Genomic DNA, 21,477 nt, shown 5'->3' on the forward strand with positions numbered 1-21,477 from the left:
TGGGTGTGGGTTGGGTGGTGCAGCCCTTGAGCAAGGGGCTGTGACAGTCACAATCAGAGGAGCTGCGGGAGCTGCTACGGAGAAAGCGGAGGCAATTCCAGAGTCAGCTTGGGATTGTCCCAGGGGAGTCCTCAGGACAGTGTCTGGGGCTGTAGCCTGGTTCTCAGCCCTTGCAGCATCTGCCATTTTAACCAGGGGTCACCTACTTCCTCTGGCCTGGAAGTAGCTAGAAGTTAAAGGTTACACTCACCAGAAGGGGGTAAGCCCAGGAAGTAGTCAGAAAAGAAAGGTGGCTCTAGAGAAGAGATGGGGCCACCTGAAGGCCTTCAGGAGGACAGAGAAAATAAATGGGAGAAGAGTGTTATGTCATATTAAATATTTATTTTCTGCAGACTGTCTTGGGAGTAATTCTTGAGCCAGGAGGGGAGGGGTTAGTGTTCAAATTGCTGAGACCTTAGGTCAAAAAGCTACAGAAATCACTTTGAATAAAACAATGACTTAGAGGCAGTCACCCCTTGCCAGTAATTCCAAGAGTTGAGGCTTCATGCCTCAGAACACAGTGACAAGAGTTGAGTGAACCAGAGATTGAGGCAGTGGTTTTCACAGGGGAAGAAAGAGCTTGGGTGTATGCGAGCAGGAGGGTGACAGACTGGGGAAATGGTAAAGGCCATTTTGGAAGCCCACAGGGAAGTGGTCTTGGGAAATATGAAGACACTGGGAGATTCAGAAGGCCAAGGGGATCCAGCTTATCCTGTTGAGCAAGGTGCTGGGAGGGAAGGCAGGTAAGCCATGTAAAAGGCCTGGGAGGCAAGGGGAAAACTGGAAGGGGGACCCCAAGTGAAGAAGGATATGGAATGGGGGTGCAGAAGTCCATGGAGATGACTGGCAGATCTCAGGGCGGTTTCAGCACATCAGAAGTTGGGTTTATGTTTCTTGAGCTCCACCATAAGGTGGTGAATGTTGATGAGCTCTGCCCGGGCAGGAAGGGCTCGGAGTTGCGGCTGGGACAGCACCCGGTGGAAGCGATGATAAAGCTGGATCAGCTGGGTCAGTGCTCCCTGGTCAAAGAAAGTCATTGAGGGACCAGATTGTAAAGTGGTGGTGACAGTGATTATTAAGAATCAGTTTAGGCGGCTGGGCACGGTGGCTCACATTTGCAATCTCAGCACTTTGGGGCCGAGGTGGGCAGATCACGAGGTCAGGAGTTTGAGACCAGCCTGGCCAACACAGTGACACCCTGTCTCTACTAAAAATACAAAAATTAGCTGGGCGTGGTGGCAGGTGCCTGTAATCCCAGCTATTCAGGAGGCTGAGGCAGGACAATGGCTTGAACCCAGGAGGTGGAGGCTGCAGTGAGCTGAGACTGTGCCACTGCACACACACAAAAAATCAGGTTAGGGCTCAACCAGAACTTTGGGCACAGCTAGTAGCTGATGGGTCACTTAGATGATGCTAAGCCCAGCAAAAAGATGTAAGAAAACAATAAATAATGGGGGATGTGAGTGGGGGCTGGGACTTGTAGGTCACCTGAATGATACTGGTTCCATTTCTGAAGTTGGTGAAACTCCGCATTACATCCTGACTCAGAGATTCCACCGATGATTTCCAGGAACTACCAAAGCCACGGATCAGCTGAGTTACCCGGGCTGATAGCAGGAGGAAAGGGAATGTCAGAGAGGGATCTGGCTGGCTGATCTTCAACTGCACTACGTTCTCCCCAAGGTACAGCCATCCTTACCATCAAACCCCTCTTTTCTGGATTCTCTCGATCCAGTCTTTCATACTCTGCACCGCCCCCCCCAAGTAATCTGTATCCTTTCCTTTTTCTTTTCCATTTCCCTTATCACTGATCCCACCATTACCACATTTTCCTCATACCTTCTTCCCCTCGAAGTCGCTCAGCCTGTCCACGCTCAATCAAAGCCTCAGCCTCCTTCACAAATGCTACCAGACCCCCAAAAGGGGGAGACAGCAACTCTTCAATGAATTCCTGGAAAGACACAAATACATATACACAGGTGTCCTGGTATCAGCAGCTTTGCTCAATTCGGGCATCAGACTAATGCAGATCCGTGTCAATGGCATCTTTCAGCTGCTGTAAATCCTCTGTGGAGAAAAATATCCTCAATTCTAATTTTGGTCCATACAATTCCCCTGGTTATGATGAAGCAATGAACTTAAAGATCACCAGACACAGAAGAAGGGAAGCTACCTAGACAGTCAGGAGACACAGTAAGCAATAGTTGCTGATCTTAGAACTATCCAATACAGGCAGCAGTTGTATGATCTGTATGCAATGTCTAAAGTTAAGGATAGGCTGGGTGCCGTGGCTCACACCTGTAATCCCAGCACTTTGGGAAGCTGAGGGCAGGCAGATCACCTGAGGTCAGGAGTTCAAGACCAGCCTGGCCAACATGGTGAAACCCCATCTCTACTGAAAAATACAAAAATAAGCCGAGCATGGTAGGGGCCACCTGTAATCCCAGCTACTTGGGAGTCTGTGGCAGGGAGAATTGCTTGAACCTGAAAGGCAGAGGTTGCAGTGAGCCAAGATTTCGCCACTGTGCTCCAGCCTGGGCAGTAGAGCAAGACTCCATCTCAAAAAAAAAAAAAGTTAAGGATGCAGACATAAAACTGACCAATTAATAAGAACTATTAGGAATGAACAGACTTAAAGGAAATTTTTTAGATATGAGAAGCCAGTTTTATAAAGTCAACAGATTAACAAGAAGGATACAATGAACTAGAATTTATAACTGAAGAAAGGACTCAGAATATAGCACAGACAAGAGACAGAAAATTTTGAGATGGTAGGAGATATAGAAATCTAATTAATGGATCTAGGCACTGAAATTGATGGCTACTAACACCACAAAGAGAGCCAAGAAGACATTATGTGCTTCCTAATGGAAATATATACCGCTACCTCTCAAATCTCTCAAATATTCCTGTAAAAAAAAATCTAATTTAAATCTGATCAAGCCTTTCCATCTAATTACACATTTATGAGAAATATACCAGACAGAGGAACAGTTAGGCACACCACAGAATGCAGTCAGCAAAAATCTAAACTGTACATCGTTCTAGATGACAAACGACTCAATAACTCAGTTTCTTCCACAAATAAATTGCAGAGGAGAGGGGGCCAAGATTGAAGGGAAATCTATAGACAAAAAAAGATATTTACACATATATATACACTTTATATGAATCCTTATTTGAACCATAAAAATCATTTATGAAGGCTGAATGCAGTGGCTCATACCTGTAATCCCAGCATTTTGGGAGGCTGAGGTGGGTAGATCACCTGAAGTCAGGAGTTCAAGACCAGCCTGGCCAACATGATGAAACCCTGTCTCTAAAAATACAAAAATTAGCTAGGCATGGTGGCAGGCGCCTATAATCCTAGCTACTCGGGAGACTGAAGCAGGAGAATAGTTTGAACCCAGGAGGTGGAGGTTGCGGTGAGCCGAGATCAGGCCATTGCACTGCAGCCTGGGGGCAACAAGAGTGAAACTCCATCTCAAAAAATAATAATAATTTATGAAATAACTGGGGAAATCCGAATATTAGTTATTTTTAATAAGATAATTTTGTAAGTATGATAATGCATTACAGTTTTTAAAACACATTCTGTTACTAGGTGTGGTGGCACACAACTGTGGTCCCAGCTACTCAGGAGGCTGAGGTGGGAGGATCACTTGAACCCAGGAGTTCAAGGTTGCAGTAAGCTATATCATGCCACTGCACTCTAGCCTGGGCAGCACAAGCAAAATAATGTCAAAAAATAACTTTTTAATAAAAAATAAAAACACATTCTGATACAGATCAAGTGATAATAATGTATAAGATTTAATTCTAAGTAACTGGGAGATACAGAAGGAGGATAAGCAATAGGTGTTGGTATAGATGAAACAAAACTGTCCATGAATTGTTACACATTGAATATCACTGATGGTGCCTGGGGGGGGTTCACTATGCTCTTCTACTAGCATATTGAAATTTCCCATAATAAAAACTTAAAGGGAGATTAAAACAAAAACCCACAAAAACAAAAAACCCAGACAATAAGACCTTGTAAGAAGAAAGTGAAACTATTATTCCATTTAAAAATAAATAAATAATATAAAAATTAGCTGGGTGTGGTGGCAAATGCCTGTAATCCCAGCTATTCAGGAGGCTGATGCACAGGAATTGCCTGAACCCACGAGGCAGAAGTTACAGTGAGCCAAGATCATACCACTGCACTCCAGCCTGGGTGACAGAGCAGCAACTCGTCTTCAAAAAAAAAAAAGAAAACCACACACATATATACAAACACACACGTATACATATATATAAAAGAAAAATAATAATTGTATTTTTGCTATTCTTCCCTCAAAAATCTTCACTTATATCCATTGAGGATGTCAGATAACTAATATGAGACTAGGGAGACATGCTGCAAGGAAGGATCTTTCTATAACCAAGGTATCTTTGTGATGTGATTTTGGACAGAGATAAAATAACCACATTCAGCCTATTATAGTTGCCTAAATGCAGTCTCACACACACATGTACAAACAACAATGTAGCAGTGTGGGACACAGGGAGTGGACTGCCAGAGAAAAGTTGAGCTAACACTGATGACCAATGCTACACAGTAGTCATAAATTACATGTAGCTGATGATCACTTGAAACAGAGCTAGTCTGAACTGAAATGTGTTGTAAGCATGATATATACAGCCGATTCTGAAGACTTTATATTGGAAAAAATTTTAAGTGTATCGTTACTTTTTTTTGGAGACAGGGTCTTGCTCTGTCACCCAGGTTGGAGTACAGTGGTACGATCACAGCTCACTACAGCCTCAACTTTCCTGGCTCTGTGATTATCCCGCCTTAGGCTTCTGAGTAGCTTAGACTAACAGGAATATGCCACCAGACCCCAATTATTATTTATTTTGTAGATATGGGGTTTCACCATGTTGTCCAAGCTGGTCTTGAACTCCTGGGCTTCAGTGATCCTCCCAGCCTTGGCCTGTGCTGGGATTACAGTAATGACCCCCTATGCTGGCGTCATTACAATTTTTTATTGACTACATGTTGAAATAATAATGTTTTAGATGTAGTGGTTTAAAAAATTATTTCATCTGTTTCTCCTTACTTTTTAATGTAGCTTCTAGAAACTTTGAAATTATATAAGTGGCTCACATTTGTGGCATGCATTAGATTCCTATAGAAATACTTGTCTGGACTTAAATGAATTTCAAGCTTTCTATTATGCAAAAGAGAACACCTTGATAGTAGAGGAGTGACCAGAGGGAAACAGTGCACTGGGCTTTAACAATCTTTCCTACATAGTATCAAGCAGCAGCTGGATCAAAAAGGACCAAAAGCATTGATGGCAGCTGGCTCTCTATACCTGGCAAATCCCGTGACAAATCCCACCTGCTCTCAGCAGAGACCACTGGTTAAGTACATCTTCGTGGGTGCCTTGATCTGCTCCAATCATCCTGCCTCCACCTCCTGAGTAGCGACTACAGGTGCATGCCACTACACCTGGCTAATTTTTTTTTTTTAATAAATGGGATCTCACTATGTTGCCCAGGCTGATCTTGAACTCCTGGGCTCAAGAGATTCTCCCATCTCAGCCTCCCAAAGTACTAGGATTACAGGTATGAGCCACTGTGCTGGCAGCCAGCTTTTCAAAATCAGGAATACGAAGAGTTCTCACTATCACCTTTCTATTCAACCTCTAAACATAATCCTGGAAGTGTTGGCCAGTAGGGTAAGAGATCAAAAACATAAGACATTAAAGACAAAAAATTAGGAAAGATTTATTTATTCCTAGTAGGACTAAACATACATACTATACCCACCTAAAAATAAATATGACAAAGACCTACAGTGTCTTTGTGCTGAAAATTTAGAAAAGTTATCAAAAGACATTAAAAAACTATCCTAAAAATTGGAGAGGGAGGCCAGGTGGAGTGGCTTACATCTGTAATCCCAGCATAGTGAGACACTACAAAAAATTCAATTTTTAAATTTTATAGTCTCTACAGAAAATTTTTTTAAAAAGCCAAGTGTGGTGCTGTGTGCCTCTAGTGATAGCTACTCAGGAGGCTGAGACAGGAGGAGCACTTGAGCCCAGGAGTTCAAGGCTGCAGTGAGCTAGGATTGCACCACTGCATTCCAACCTGGGTGACAGAACAAAACCTGTCTCAAAAAAAAAAAAAAGGATAGAATAGTGATTATCAACCGGAAGTTTCAATATCACAAAGTATCCATTCTTCCAAATTAATCTATAGACGATGTAATTCTAATCAAAATCCTTAAAGACTTTTTAAAATGTGAAAACTTTCGGAGACCAGCCTGGCTGACATGGTGAAACCCCATCTCTACCAAAAACACAAAAATTAGCTGGGCATAGTGGTACATGCCTATAATCCTAGCTACTCAGGAGGCTGAGATGGGAGAATCACTTGAACCCGGGAGGCAGAGGTTGCAGTGAGCTGTGATCATGGCCCTGCACTCCAGCCTAGGTGACAGAGCAAGACTCTGTCTCAAAAAAAAAGAAGGGATTTTCTATCAATGGTTCTGGGCCAACTATCCCCATAAAAAAAAGAAATAGATTCCTACCTCACATCATACACAAAAATTAATTCCAAGTAAATTTCAGACTTAAAGGTAACAAAAAAATTATATATATATTTGTTTTTCTTTTTCTTTTTCTTTTTTTTTTTTTTTGAGACAGGGTCTCACTCTGTTGCCCAGGCTGGAGTGCAGTAGCACAAACAGGGCTCACTGCAGCCTCAACCACCCAGGCTCAAGCAGTCATCCCACCTCATCTACCTGAGTAGCAGAGACTACAGGTGTGCACCACTATGCCTGGCTAATTTTTTTTAAATTTTTTGTAGAGACAAGTTCTCACTATATTGCCTAGACTGGTCTTGAACTCCTGGGTTCAAGTAAGCCTCCTGCCTCAGTCTCCCAAAGTGCTAGGATTACAGGTGTGAGCTACCACACCTGGTCAAAATTCTACAATATTAAAAAGAAAATGTAGCATAATATTTTTCTGGCTTTGGAATAATAAGGAAATTCTTAAACAAGACAAAAATAACCAGACGTGGTGGGTCATGCCTGTAGGCCCAGCACTTTGGGAGGCTGATGCGGGACAATGACTTGAGGCTAGGAGTTTGAGACCACCGTGGACAACATAGTGACACTCTGTCTCTGCAAAACAACAATGATAAAAATAAAAATTAGCTGGTAATGTGGCACATTCCTGTAGTCCCAGTTACTTGGGAGGCTGAGGCAGAAGGGTTGCTTGAGCCCAGGAGGTTGAAGCTACAGTGAGCCATGATCACACTACTGCATTCCAGCTTAGGTGACAGAGCAAGACTGTTACTAAAAGCAAACAAACAAAGGCATAAAAATAAAGGACTGATAAATTCAATCATATTAAAATTACAAATTTCTTTCATCAAAAAGCAACATTAAAAAAACTGAAAATGAGGTACTAGGATCTCTTGAGCCCAGGAGTCTAAGACCAGCCTGGGCAACATAGCAAGACCCTTATCTTACCAAAAAAAAGTAGGGCCAGGCGCAGTGGCTCACACCTATAATCCCAGCACTTTGGGAGGCTGAGGCAGGCGGATCACCTGAGGTCAGGATGAGTTCAAGACCAGCCAGACCAATATGGTGAAACCCAGTCTCTCTTAAAAAAAAAGTAAAAAGATACATACTGAAAGATAATCTGTAACCTATATAATCAACAAGGTAAGTATGTAGACAATACAAAGAACTCTTATAAATCAAAAAATACTAGATTTATCTTTTCTTTATTTTTTGAAACAGAGTCATGCTCTGTAACCAAGGCTGGAGTGCAGTGGCACAATCTTGGCTCACTGCAAACTCCGCCTCCCAGGTTCAGCCCCACTGAGGAGCTGGAACTACAGGCATGTGCACCATGCCTGGTTAATTTTTGTACTTCTAGTAGAGACAAGGTTTCACTATGCTGGCCAGGCAAATTCCTGATCCCAAGTGATCTGTCCGCCTCAGCCTCCCAAAGTGTTGGGATTACAGGCATGAGCCACCATGTCCAGCCACAACCCAGTTTTTAAAAGGTCAAATGCTACGACAGACATTTTCAGAAAAAAAAAATTGTATAGTTACTAAACATTTGAAATGATGCTCAATGTCATTACTAATCAGGAAATTACAAATAAAGACCCATTGAAATACAGGTTGAGTATCCCTAATCTAATAATCTGAAATCCAAAATGCTCCAAAATCTGGAATTTTGTGAGTCTCAACATGATGCTCAAAGGTCATGCTCTCTGGAGCATTTCGGATTTCAGATTTTCAGACTACAGGCGCTAACCAGTAAAAATAATGCAAGTAATCCAAAACCTGAAAAAAAATCAAAATCTGAAACCTTTCTGACCCTAAGCATCTTTAGCAGCATCCCTGGTCTCTAAAAAAAAAAAAGAAAGAAAAGAAAAAAAATTGCAAAGGTCTGATAATGCCACATGTTGAGATAACACAATGGCAAAGGTCTGATAATAACCACATGGAGAAAATGCAGCTCAGTAGTAATTCTTACATATTGCTAGTAAGAAGTAACTACTTACGAAAACAATTTAGCATTGTCTCATAAAGACTAACACTGCATATCTTATAAGCAGCTAGACTACTGTGCTAGGTTTATACCCAAAAGAAACTTTTGATTAAGATAATCAATATCTATGTGTGCTAAAAGACATGATTATTCATAAAACAATGCTCACAGAAGCAAGAAACTGGAAAAATCTATTTATAGAATCTGTTTAATCACACAAGTCACATATGGCAATTTAAAAGAATGAGCTATAGCTATATGCAATAACATGACAATATTAGCAAAATTATGCCTGAAAAGAATCCTGTGATTCTGGGGATTTTTGTTTTGCTGTGCTGTTTGAGACAGGTCTTGCTCTGTTGCCTAGGGTGGACTATAACGGCAGTATCATAGCTTGCTGTAACCTCGAACTCCTGGATTTCAAGTGGTCCTCTCGCCTTTGCCTCCCAAATAGCTAGGACTACAAGTGTGCACCACTATGCCTGGCTTTTATTTTTTTTTTTTTGCCTCATCTCATCAGTGTTTATATCATTAAAAAAATAAAACAGCCCAGTGCAGTGGTTTTCTTTTTTTTTGCGAGTCTTACTCTGTTGCCCAGGCTGGAGTGCAATGGCGCAATCTCAGCTCACTGCAACCTCAGCTCACTGCTGCAACCTCCACCTCCTGGGTTCAAGCGATTCTCCTGCCTCGGCCTCCCAAGTGCTGGGATTACAGGTGTCTACCACCATGCCTGGCTAATTTTTTGTATTTTAGTAGAGACGAGGTTTCACCATGTTAGCCAGGATCATCTTGATCTCCTCACCTCAGGTGATCCGCCTGCCTCAGCCTCCCAAAGTGCTGGGATTACAGGCACCAGCTACCGCACCTGGACTGTTTTGTTTTTTAATGATATAAATACCCAGGAACACAACACACAATCCAAGAAGTAGCAAATTGGCAGAAGTTACCATCAAACTATGAAATCCTCCTCAAACCATCCCTGTGCCTCATGCACAGCCACTCGTTGAACAAAATGTCGCGTTTTTTTTGCTCTTGCTTTTTCCCCTTTTTTGTGCATGTTCTTCCTTTTAAAAGTATAGCTATATATATACAGAAACAAAAATTCATTCTGTTTTTCAGTGTCATTAAACACAGAATCTGGGCCCGGCACAGTGGCTCATGCCAAGGTGAGTGGATCACCTAAGGTCAGGAGTTTAAGATCAGCCTGGCCAACATCGTGAAACCCCATAGTGGGTAACCCCCTACATGGGCAACGCGGAAGGAGTGCTGTGCGAACCCCAGGCACAATTAGTACCTGAAGAATACCTTAGTTTATAGTGTTATTACTCAGCTATTTCCTTTATGTAATCCTTCATATATAATCATATATTAGTTTATAGAATTAGTGCCTGAAGTATAACTTACTGCTTACATATTTCTAGCTTATATAATCATACTTAATACTTATATCTAACATACTTAGTTCCATATACTCTTTCTATACTAATCATACAGGTATTGTAGTCAGAGCTGTTCCAACACATTTAGTGCTGTCATTTATATAATCCTTCTATATAACCATATAGTAGTTTGTAGTAGGAGGAATGCCTAGAGCAGTCACAAAGCGGAAGCAGTACATGGGAAAATAACCAGACCAGGACAAGAACCAAAGACCCAGGCGGTGGCGTCCCTGCCTGAAAGGGCATATGCTGTATGCCAGGCTTGGAGCAAGAGCCTCTCTTCCTGAAAAAGGAATTGTAGTACCTTGCATCCAGTTCCTGTGGAAAGTAGGCCTCAGGCCTGAGATCCTGCAAAAAACAGAGGAAGAACCCCACTGGTGTGACCAGTCATGGCGGCTGTAAACCCTGTCAAGTCTTTTCTCGATTCTGTGCCAGCTGAAATCATCCTCCCATAAATATCTTAGAGAAGAGCACAAGTCTGTCAGCTCCCACTGCATTGGCTTACAGTATCTTTCTATTAGAAATCCTTTGAAGTCTCCACCCCCAGGTAAGAAGTGTTGCGCATGACACCTGCTGCACACAGCCTACATCTTTGCTTCGGTGACCTAGTGGGGGTGGACCCCTTTTCTGTACACGACCCTCTACTACTGTACACAGCACGGCCCCCTACTGCGCACAGCCCACCTCTCTGCCCAGGTGACATAATGGGGTGGCCTCCTCACTTGTTACTCACATGATTATGTATGCCCTATCACTAAGCCTATAGATGATGACCTCACTTAGGACCCTTACCCCTGCTTGTATCTAATAAATACAGATGCTTCTGGACGTTCGGGGCCTTGCTTGTCTCCACTCATAGGTGGTGTGGCCCCGCCGAGTCCAGCTGCTTTTCTCCAGTTTTTCAGTGTCCTGTCTCTTTAGTTCTTGGATCTTGCACCTCAGCACAGCATTAGGGACACCCCACGACCCTGTGGGGCTGACAGCCCTACAGGGCATGGTGTCACATGCCTGTAGTCCTGGTTACTCAGGAGGCTGAGGCAAGAGGACCGCTTAATCTGGGAGGCAGAGGTTGCAGTAAGCCAAGATCATGGTCACTGCACTCCAGTGTGGGAGACAGAGTGAGACTCTGTCTCTCTCAAAAAAAAAAGAGTCATAAGATTTTTCACTTGAAGGCTGGAATTCAAGACAGCCTGGGCAACATGGCAAGACACTGTCTCTACAAAATTAAAAAATTAGCCAGCACACACCTAGAGTAAACTCATTTTTGATAAAAGTGCCAATAACATACACTGGGGAAAAGATAGTCTCCTGGGCAGGCATGGTGGCTCACACCTGTAATCCCAACACTTTGGGAGGCCAAGGCAGGAGGATCACTTCAAGTCAGGACTTCAAGAGCACCCTGGCCAACATGGTGAAACCTCATCTCTACTAAATATATAAAACTAGCCGGGCATGGTGGCAAGTACCTGTAATCCCACTATTCAGGAGGCTGAGGCAGGAGAATTGCTTGAACCCAGGAAGTGGAGGTTGCAGTGAGCCAACACCACAGTGCTACACTCCAGCCTGGACGATAGAGCAAGACTCTGTCTCAAAAAAAGAAAGAAAGAAAAGATAGTAGCTTCAATAAATGATGGTGGGAAAACTGGCTATCCATTATGCAGAAAAATGAAACTATACCCCTACTGTACAAAACCAAATCAAAGGATTAAATCTAAGACCTCAAATTATGAAACTACTATAAGAAAACAGTGGGGAAAATCTCCAAGATACTGGTCTGGGCAAAAATTTCTCGAGCACAAGCCTCACAAGCCCAGGCAACAAAGCAAAAATGGCCAAATGGGATCACATGACATTAAAAAGCTTCTGCAGAGCTAAAGAAACTACAAAGTGAAGAGACAACTAATATTTGCAAACTACCCATCTGCCCAGGGATTAATAACCAGAATATATAAGGAGCTCAAACAACTCTACATGACAAAGTCTAATAATCCTATTTAAAAATGGGCAGAAGATTTGAATAGGCATTTCTCAAAAGACCCCGAATGGCAAACAGGCATATATGAAAACGGGCTCACCATCACTATCATCAGAGAAATGCAAATCAAAACTACAATCAGATCTCATCTCACCCCAGTCAGAATGGCTTTTATCCAAAAGACAGGCAATAACAATGCTGGCAAGGATGTGAAGAAAAGGGAACCCTTATACACTGTTGGTGGGAATGTAAATTAGTAAAACACTATGGAGAACAGTTTGGAGGTTGCTCAAAAAACTAAAAGTAGAGCTACCATACCATCCAGCAATCCAACCGCTGGGTATATACCCAAAAGAAAGAAAATCAGTACATTAGGCCGGGCGCGGTGGCTCAAGCCTGTAATCCCAGCACTTTGTGAGGCCGAGGCGGGTGGATCACGAGGTCAAGATATCGAGACCATCCTGGTCAACTTGGTGAAACCCCGTCTCTACTAAAGATACAAAAAATTAGCTGGGCATGGTGGCGTGTGCCTGTAATCCCAGCTACTCAGGAGGGTGAGGCAGGAGAATTGCCTGAACCCAGGAGACGGAGGTTGTGGTGAGCCGAGATCGCACCATCCAGCCTGGGTAACAAGAGCAAAACTCTGTCTCAAAAAAAAAAAAAAAAAAAAAAAAGAAAGAAAATCACTACATTCAAGAGGTATCTGCACTACATGTTTGTTGCAGTACTGTTCACAGTAGCTAAGATTTGAAAGCAACCTAAGTGTCCATCAACAGATGAATGGGTAAAGAAAATGTGGGACATATACACAATGGAGTACTATTTAGCCATAAAAAAGAATGAGACCCAGTCATCTGCAACAACATGAATAGAATTGGAGATTACAGTAAGTGAAATAAGCTAGGCACAGAAAGACAAACATCACCTGTTCTCACTTATTTGTGAGATCTAAAAATCAAATCATTAAACTCACGTACGAAGAGAATAGAAAGATGGCTACCAGAGGCTGGGAAGGTTAGTAGAGGGCTAGGGAGGAGGTGGGGATGGTTAATGGGTACAAACAAAAGTAGAAAGAATGACTGGGCATGGTGACTCATGCCTGCAATCCTAGCACTTTGGGAGGCCGAGGAGAGTGGATCACGAGGTCAGAAGTTCAAGACCAGCCTGGCCAACATGGTGAAACCCCATATCTACTAAAGATACAAAAAATTAGTGGGGCATGGTTGTGCACACCTGTAATCTCAGCTACTCGGGAGGCTGAGGCAGGAGAGTCCCTTGAACCCAGGAGGCAGAGATTGCAGTGAGCCAAGATTGTAGCATTGCACTCCAGCCTGGGCAACAGGGCTAGACTCTGTCTCAAAAAAAAAAAATAAGACCTACTATTTGATAGCACAACAGGGTGATTATAGTCAATTATAACTTAATTGTACATTTTAAAATAATTTAGAGTGTAATTGGATTGTTTATAACACAAAAGATAAATGCTTGAGGGGATGCATAAGAAAAAAATAAAATTCATTCTAAAAATAAAACATTAGCCAGGCATGGTGGCTCATGCCTGTGGTCCCAGCTATCCAGGGGGCTAAGGTAAGAGGATCGCTCAAGCCCAGGCGGTCAAGGCTGCAGTGAGCCATGTTCGTGCCACTGCACTTCAGCCTGGGTGACAGAGCGAGACCCTGCCTCAAAAAAAAAAAAAAAAAATCCAAAGACAAAATAAAATAGACCAATAATGACAGTATGTGGTGAATCATGAGTTACAGTAATTCCATGTACCTGAGTTCCACTATGCCACTCCCTAAACACACACACACACAGCTGAAAACAGCACACAAGGCTGTCCCTTCCCTTTTCCCCACACCCTACCTGTGTCCGAGCATTGAGCAGCTGCTGGAAGCTCTCGACCTCTTTGCTGTCATCTGCGGCCCGCTCCTAAGGGCAGACAAAGGGAACGGTCAAATTTGGAAAAAGCAGTTCTTCCCTTCAGGATGTCCCCTTCATTCTACCCTTACTGTACTACACCAGACACTGTGCCAGACTCCAAGAGTAAAACACTGAACAAGACAGGTATCATCTCTGCCCTCACAGAGCTAACAGAGCAGTGGGAGAAACCAAACTTTCTGGGTAGGAAGACAAGGAAGAGGAGCATGTATTACCATCAGCACACCCAGCATCATGTCATAGTTGTTGATCAGAAACACAAGCTGCTCCTTCCTTGAGGAGAACTCAGCTGCCACTCGGAGGACAAAATTCTCCACCTCCACCTGAAAAAGCAGAGAGGAGAGGAAGAGGTGACACCAGAAAGCAAGGTCTTTCTGGCCCCCATCTTGCCCCTCGTCAGGCTCTACCCACTGACAACAGCCCTGATGCTGGGAAGTCTCTCCGGTCCAACCCTCACCTGTAACTGTCCCAGCAATTGCATGGTCCTTTCATTGGGAATTGTCTGGTTGATGCTGACAAGAGCAGAGGAGAACTCTGCATAGCGGCGCGTGATCTAGAAGAAAGTGGGAAGGAAAATCACACCCACCTCCTGACCCAACCAACACAACCTCCCGACTCCTTTGGCCAGCCCACCTCCATGTGATTTAACTCTGCCTCTAGTCCTTCCTACCCACAGTGCACCACCAACCATGAGTTTTACCACCCTCCCAGCATGCCTACTCATAGCATGCAGTGATTTTGACACAACTGTGACCTTGGCCAACCCACACAATGAAACTTAGAGCCCTGCCTTTCAAGAACCCTTTGTTACCCTTGCCCTCCCTCACATAGTGGGGCCGAGTATCCAACCCTCCAAGGCGCTGAGGGTCAGTGCTTCGGACGCTCTGGACATTCATCTCCAGGATCATCTCAAACCGTGGCCATAGCAAGGCAAGCACCTGTTCCCAGTACCTGTGGACTTAATCAGAATCAGAGGTCAGCTGGCAAAGAATGTGGGAGAGGGATGCAAGGGAGTGGGGCATCATTCAATTCAGTGGTCAACAGTCAGTTGTAGAGGGCGGTGGTTGGAGAAATGTGAGTCAAAAGGCAGCAGTACTGCCTCCAGAGCAAATGAACAGGAATAAAGGTTGATGATACCAAGTCAGTAGGACTCTAAGGTCAGGGCAGAGCCATTGTAAGGCCAAGAGAGTTAATGGCCTGTTGGGCATCAAGGACCAGAATTCAGTGACCTGTCCAGGGCAGGAACATCCCTCTTTGCTGCAATGTTGCGGAACCGGAGAACAATGTGGATACAGAGAAACACAGCAATGGCATCATAGCAGTCAGTGAGATAGGACTCCAGGTGTTTCTGTGATTGGGAATAAGCAGAGGTTTAAAAGAGAATGTTAGTTTGTTGTCCTTAGTGGCTGTGTGAACAAACACATGTGTTTCATTGGGGATGATGCACTGGCGAGAGAGAAGGGAGAGACCTAAAAGGGAAAAATGCCCCCTGCTTTCCTGTCCACTGCCACCCAGGTGGTCCTGCTGCCTTGCCCACCAGAATCTGTTTTTGGCTTTTTTTTTTAGACAGAGTTTTGCTCTTGTCGCCCAAGCTGGAATGCAATGGCACAAACTCAGCTCACTGCAACCTCCACCTGCCTCCCAGGTTCAAGCAATTCTCTGGCCTCAGCCTCCTGAGTAGCTGGAATTATAGGTGCCCACCACCACACCTAATTTTTGTATTTTTAGTAGAGAGGATTTATCCATGTTGGCCAGGCTGGTCTCGAACTCCTGACCTCAAGCAATCTTCCTGCCTTCATCTCCCAAAATGCTGGGATTACAGGCATAAGGCACTGCACCCAGCCCCACCAGGATCTATGATTACAAGTCTATCATAGCAGAGTTCAGGACTGAGATTGGGTCCGGGGCTTGAGCACCAAGATTTAGGGGTCCCTCAATTCTCACTAGGGGTAATCTCAGGGACCCTAAGCTCTGAGGATTTCATGAGGAGTAACATCATAACAAGTCTAAGTAACAAGGCTTAGACCTTTTGTTTTTGTTTTTTTGAGACAGGCCTCACTGTCTCCCAGGCTGGAGGGCAGAGCTTACTGCAGCCTTGACCTCCTGGGGTCAAGCAATCCCTCCACCTCAGCATCTCCAGTAGCTGGGACCAGAGGCACACACCAACACACAGTCAGATAATTTTTTATTTTTTGTAGAGATGAGGTTGTTGCCGAGGCTGGTCTCAAACTCCTGAGTTCAGGCAATCCAACTGCCTCGAACTCCCAAAGTGCCGGGATTTTGGGCATGAGCTACCAGGCCCAGCCAAGGCTTAGACATTTTAGAATGAGGTGATCCTGATTTCAGTTCTACCAGTCATGACCCCACTATGCTGCTGATGAAGACTGGGACAAAGGTATTGAACAGTACCTGAAATAGGAATCTTACCAGGGTCATGCTGAGTGTACGGCCCATGACAGCATGGAACAGGTCGTGTGCAGCCGGGCCAGACACAACAAAAAATTCACAGATGAAAAGATATTCGCGGCAGGAATTGTCTAGGAGGGCATAGTGCTGGCTGCGGAAGAGAGCCTCAAATGGATACTAGGAGAGGAGAAGTAAAGAAAAACAGAAGGGATGGACCCCAACACTGACTTCCCATGGATATGGCTGGAAAATCAGTAAACCTGGGTAATAAGAGCCGAGCAGACCCTTCACATCCATCTAGGTCCGGGCTGTCAGAGTATCCGGAATGGGCACTGAAAAGCTCAGGGAACACAGGGGTAAAAGAAGGGCCTATACCCTCTTGCTGTCGCTACTCCTGCATCCACCTCAACACCTGCCTCTGACCATCATTCCCCTCAGCCAGTCTCCCCCCTCTACATGCCCTTAAGTCAATGGTTCCCAGCTCTTTTCACATTACAGTAGGCTGGAGTGATTGGAGAAGCCCACTCTCAAGTCTAGGGGGATTGAGGCAGGGACTGCAGGTTGGGAAGCTTTGCCCTGAGGGGTGGCCTTTCCTCCCCTCATGCTCAGAGTCTCCTTCATGACTGAAGCTTGTTCCTCCTCATACCCTCTGCTCTCCACGCTGGGCTGTGTGAGGCACCAGAATGGGGGCCTCAAGTTCAGTCGGGGAGATGACAGAGCCACGGGTTCCCAGGGTGAAAATGGTGTTCCTGCTGCGGAGCGATGGCTTTGAGAAGAACCGTAAGATGGGTCAGAGTCAGGGAAAACAATAAGACCATAACTGGGCCCAAAGACTATCTGCAGGGACCCCAGCCAGCCTTCTTTCCCAGTACTGGGGCCCCACTTCACCTGACATCTGTGAATGGGCTTCAGGGGATCTCTCCCTCCTCTGCAATCATATGCAAAACTATGTAACAAAATGATGTGTACATCTTTCTAGGAAAAGAGGCTATAGCTTTCATCACTTTCCAAAAGGTTTCAGTCCCATAGGAAAAGGTAAGGAGCAGTGCCTTGGTGGCTGGAGCCAAAAGTCCTCCCACTCTCAAGGCCTGGCATGAGGGTTCCCCAGTACTAGGATATCTTTCTTTGCCGTATCTTCCACACCCATCAGATCATCTTTCTCAGCAACTTCCTCATACTAAGAAAATAGAAAAGAGAACTGATAACCAACTCTTTCCATAGCACAGTAAAATATTCCTTGCCCAGAGATGTCTCCTCCTCCCAGTCCATGTGCCCAGAAATGCCTCTCCCTCCTGGCCTTACCTGCACCTTCATGAGCCGCCCCAGGTAAGAGCGGTAGTAAGACAGGTAGATCTTGCTCAGCGTCTCCACGTATTCATCCCTGATCTCCTTTGCTGTTGCTCGTTCATTGCCCAGCAGAAACTGATAGAAGAACCTAGAAGCGTCAAGAACATGTCAGTCTACCTATCTGCCCAAGAAACCAGATGCCCACACTAGGCTGCTCAAAAGCTCAAAGGCCATCCATGCACTTCCCCGGGGTGGTGACCTGTACTTCAGCAGGGCTGTCTGGGGGATCTGATAGTTGGTCATTGGTTTCCTGAAGGAATAAATCTTCTGGAGGATAAACTCTCGGATCTTCGCCACTGCCTAGATGTGGGGAACCAAACACAGGGCATGAAGCTGCAACCCTTTTATTGTATGAGAGGAATTGGGGGAAGCAACAAATAGTAAACATAGAGAGAAGGGTGGTGAATACCTCTTTGGTATTTAAGATTTTCAGGGAAACCCAGGGAGGCAAGAATGGGGCTGCCCGGAAAAGGCAGGGTGAAGTTCTTGGAGACAGGCTACAGTGAGCCCTGCCAAGGAGATCCATACTGAAGGTCTTGGGAAGGCTGCTTCTAGTAGCCTCCAGGGTATCCATCCCTACTTCCCACCTTGACCCGGAGCCGATCAAGCACGCCTCTGACATCTGCGCAGGCCGCCGTGCCTCTAGCTTCCTGCTCCCTGACTGCGGCTGCCTTGGCATCCAGCTCCTGTAGCTGTTCCAAGAACCTGGGTTCTGTCACTGGAGCCTCTAGAATTGCCCTGGGGAGCAGGAAGGGGTGGGATGAGTTATAAGGGAGACCCAGACATCCCTAAACCAGACCTAGACCACATTCCTTACATCCAGCCTCTGTCATGCTACCACCCTGCAATGTACTATATATCAGGACACATGTACAAAGTTTTCTATTCCTGGACTTCCCCACTACACACCTGATCCTGCATCATTCTTAATCTTAATCTTTGATGCCTAAAGCATGCCTAAAGAAATGGTTGTTAATCCGGCTACTAATTTCTAAAAATCACTTAACCGGGAGCTAGGAGACCCATGCGGTAAAGAGGGTAGGTCACCCCAGCCCATTCATCTACTATGGACATTATGACCCTTCAAACTGGTAACTCACATGACCAGAGCAGAAGGCACCACCAGACCATCAACAAGTTCCCCAAGTTTCCCTCGAACTGCCTGGCGATTTCGAAGTCGAATATTCATGGCTCCTGACTGTTCCTGCAGTGTCCGAATCTCAGAGCTGATGGAGCTGAGGTCACTCTGAAAAGCTCCCAACATCTGCTCCATTCGCTGTAGGAAGGGTAGAAGATGTTGCTGGAGTGCTCTAGAGCTGGTAGGGGATAAGTGGGCCACCAAGGCCTCTTGGTGAAGTCCTCAGTATTTATCAGTCCATGAGGGTGGCAGATGATAAAACCCATAGACTGCCATGAAATAACATTAAATATCACAGTAATAACAAAAAAGGCTCCTGAGGTCATCTTGAAAATGATCCTAACCTGTCCCATCTTGAGGATGATGACCTAAAAATGGCATGAGAGTCCATGATCTAGTTCAGAGTAGCTATTACAGGTCACAGGTCATAATTACTAACCTCCAGGACAGCATCACAGGCTGTGATCTGGTTGTGCAGAGATGCTATATTCTCACTCTCTTGAATATCTGACCCACAAAAAGTCAAGGGGCCTCATGGTGAAGATGGAAATCCTCAGATTTGTAGAACCTCTCCAATTTCTCTCTGAAGGGACAGAAACCTCAGAGATGTGGACCCCACATACCACAAAATCCCCAGGGTAATAGCACTGCCCCTTCCCTCTGCTGGAGGATACAATCCCGAATGGATTTCTGTTCAATCTGCTGTAGCTCCAGCTCAACTTGCTTTGAATAGTGACGAAGATCTACACCCTGGGAGAACATAAAGATGACAGGTCAGGAGGAAGTCTCAGTAAAGGGACACTGTAACAGAATCAGTGAAGGACTAAAGGGTCAGACACCAGGCTAATATAACAAAAGCAAGAGACTTGTTTTTCCTTTTGGGGAGAGTAGATAGAAGGGCAGATTAGTATAGGGGAAAGCCTCACCGTTTTAAGAGCTTCCTTTACTAACTCATCCTCCAGATTTGCCTGAATGTGAACTGGAAATAGAAGTTTATCATAAGGGTCCAGCTCCACACATTGGAGCTGGACCACAATTCCCTCTCCCCACACTGAGTATCTGCACACCAATCCCTACCTTATTCCTTCTAGCCCACATGCCTCTCAAATTACAGCTACTACACCCACCCATGCCATCACTTACCATCCACTTCATCCAGGATGTACTCATCAGAAGTAATATCCAACTCCCCAAGTTGCAGTGGTTCCTGGAGCCCAGGACCACTGGCCTAGAAAGGGATAGGTTAATGGGAGTAGGGAATGGGGAAAGACAGAAGAAAATATATAATTAAATACCCGAAGTCCTTCAAGTGATATAGAGGTGCTTTTACTGGGAGCACAGGTACTGCTTTGAAAAATTCTAAGTCTCCCACTGTACCCACTCTCCTATTTTGTGCTGTTGGGTAAGGAATATGACAAGGAGTTAGATGATTCAGTAAGATAGTGGAGGTAGCCCAGCATGGTGGTGGGCTCCTTGTAGTCCCAACTACTTAGAAGCTGAGACGCGAAGATTGAGACCAGGAGTTCAAGGTCAACCACCTGGGTAACACAGGGAGTCCCGTCTCAAAAAACAAAACAAAACTAATGACAAGACAGTGGAGATGACTAAATGAGGAAAACTAGAAATTGCAGAGAATAGAGCAGAACTTGCACTTAAATTTAGGACCCTCAGACTCCTGTTATCTCAGACCTCTGGGGAACCCCAGACTTTCTAGAAATGTCAAAACACAGTGTTTACCTGCGTGCCAGGTGCCATCTTACACATACTCATTTATCTGAGTCTAACAATGATGTATAAAATAGGTTCTCTCTTCCTCACCTTATAGGTGTGGGAAATGATGCCACAGAGAAGCCAATTAACTTGCCCAAGGGCACACAGCGTGTTAAGTGGCAGAAATGGAATCAGAACCAAGGCAGTCTGGCTCCAGAGGCCATGTTCTTAACCTTTATACTATATTGTTTCTTGACTCTACCCCAAAATATGGAGAGAAGTTGAAACTGTGCCCCAGGACATGAGTTGCAGCCACTAGGGACCTGCTCAGGGTTGGGTCTGATCAGCGGGAAGGGTAAGAGGAGCCAAACAGGTAACATCACGCGTAGCAGCCAAGTTCCCACCCGTGCCTAAACCCAGCCCAGGCCTTTAGGAGGAGAAACAGCTCCGCGCTCTCACCAGCGGGCCCTCTTCCTCCTCCATATCTGAGGTTCCAGCCCGCAATACCAGTTCCCGGGCGGCAGCAGCCATGGTCGCAGCGGCGGCCATTCCCCGCAGCCTCACTTCCGGCCACTGTCAGTCCCGGCAAGTCCGTTCCCTAGAGTGGAGTTCAAGTCCCAGACAGCCTTCCTCAGAGCGAACTTCCCAGATGTTTGAGTTAAATTGTCTGACTCCAGGGGTTCCTTTTCAGCTCTAATCACTTCACCCAACTGCAAATGGAAACATGGAAGTCTAAAGCACAAACTAGCTCCGGAACCTTCGCTGCTCTCATACCCATGAACTTTGCGAACTGTAAAGAAAGGCTGTACCGGAAGTTATGGTACCTAAGTCATACTCTCCAGAGTCCAGGCAGCTCGCGCTGAAAGTTTCCGGAAGCACGTCTCTTAGATAGCTCCGCCTCTTCCTCCTAAAGCTATATAA

The 21,477-nt window shown here is 45.0% G+C and overlaps 1 protein-coding gene across 8 annotated transcripts; it reads right to left on the reverse strand.

The window, feature by feature from the left end:
- Positions 1–361: 361 nt before the first annotated feature.
- Positions 362–21,348, reverse strand: VPS52 (VPS52 subunit of GARP complex). Of its 8 annotated transcripts, none has more exons than XR_013534031.1 (21): positions 21,016–21,348; positions 19,990–20,074; positions 19,773–19,825; positions 19,521–19,596; positions 19,286–19,353; positions 18,809–18,984; positions 18,296–18,446; positions 17,908–18,008; positions 17,664–17,796; positions 17,481–17,538; positions 17,008–17,141; positions 16,383–16,538; positions 15,185–15,303; positions 14,783–14,906; positions 14,413–14,508; positions 14,171–14,278; positions 13,881–13,946; positions 3,266–3,358; positions 1,879–1,990; positions 1,528–1,646; positions 362–1,058 (listed from the first exon to the last, which is right to left on the reverse strand). XR_013534031.1 is itself a non-coding variant. In XM_008994235.5 (20 exons), the coding sequence occupies exons 1-20, from the start codon at positions 21,103–21,105 to the stop codon at positions 912–914; spliced, it is 2,172 nt and encodes a 723-aa protein (XP_008992483.1). In that variant the 5' UTR covers positions 21,106–21,348; the 3' UTR covers positions 362–911. The 8 variants fall into 8 exon arrangements, 6 of the variants coding, with proteins under 6 accessions (XP_008992483.1, XP_078225006.1, XP_054109841.2 ...); XR_013534030.1 differs by lacking the exon at positions 3,266–3,358 and adding an exon at positions 11,509–11,625; XM_008994235.5 differs by lacking the exon at positions 3,266–3,358.
- Between the last annotated feature and the right edge of the window lie 129 nt (positions 21,349–21,477).

Source organism: Callithrix jacchus, chromosome 4, assembly GCF_049354715.1.
Source record: "Callithrix jacchus isolate 240 chromosome 4, calJac240_pri, whole genome shotgun sequence".
NCBI lineage: Eukaryota > Metazoa > Chordata > Mammalia > Primates > Cebidae > Callithrix > Callithrix jacchus.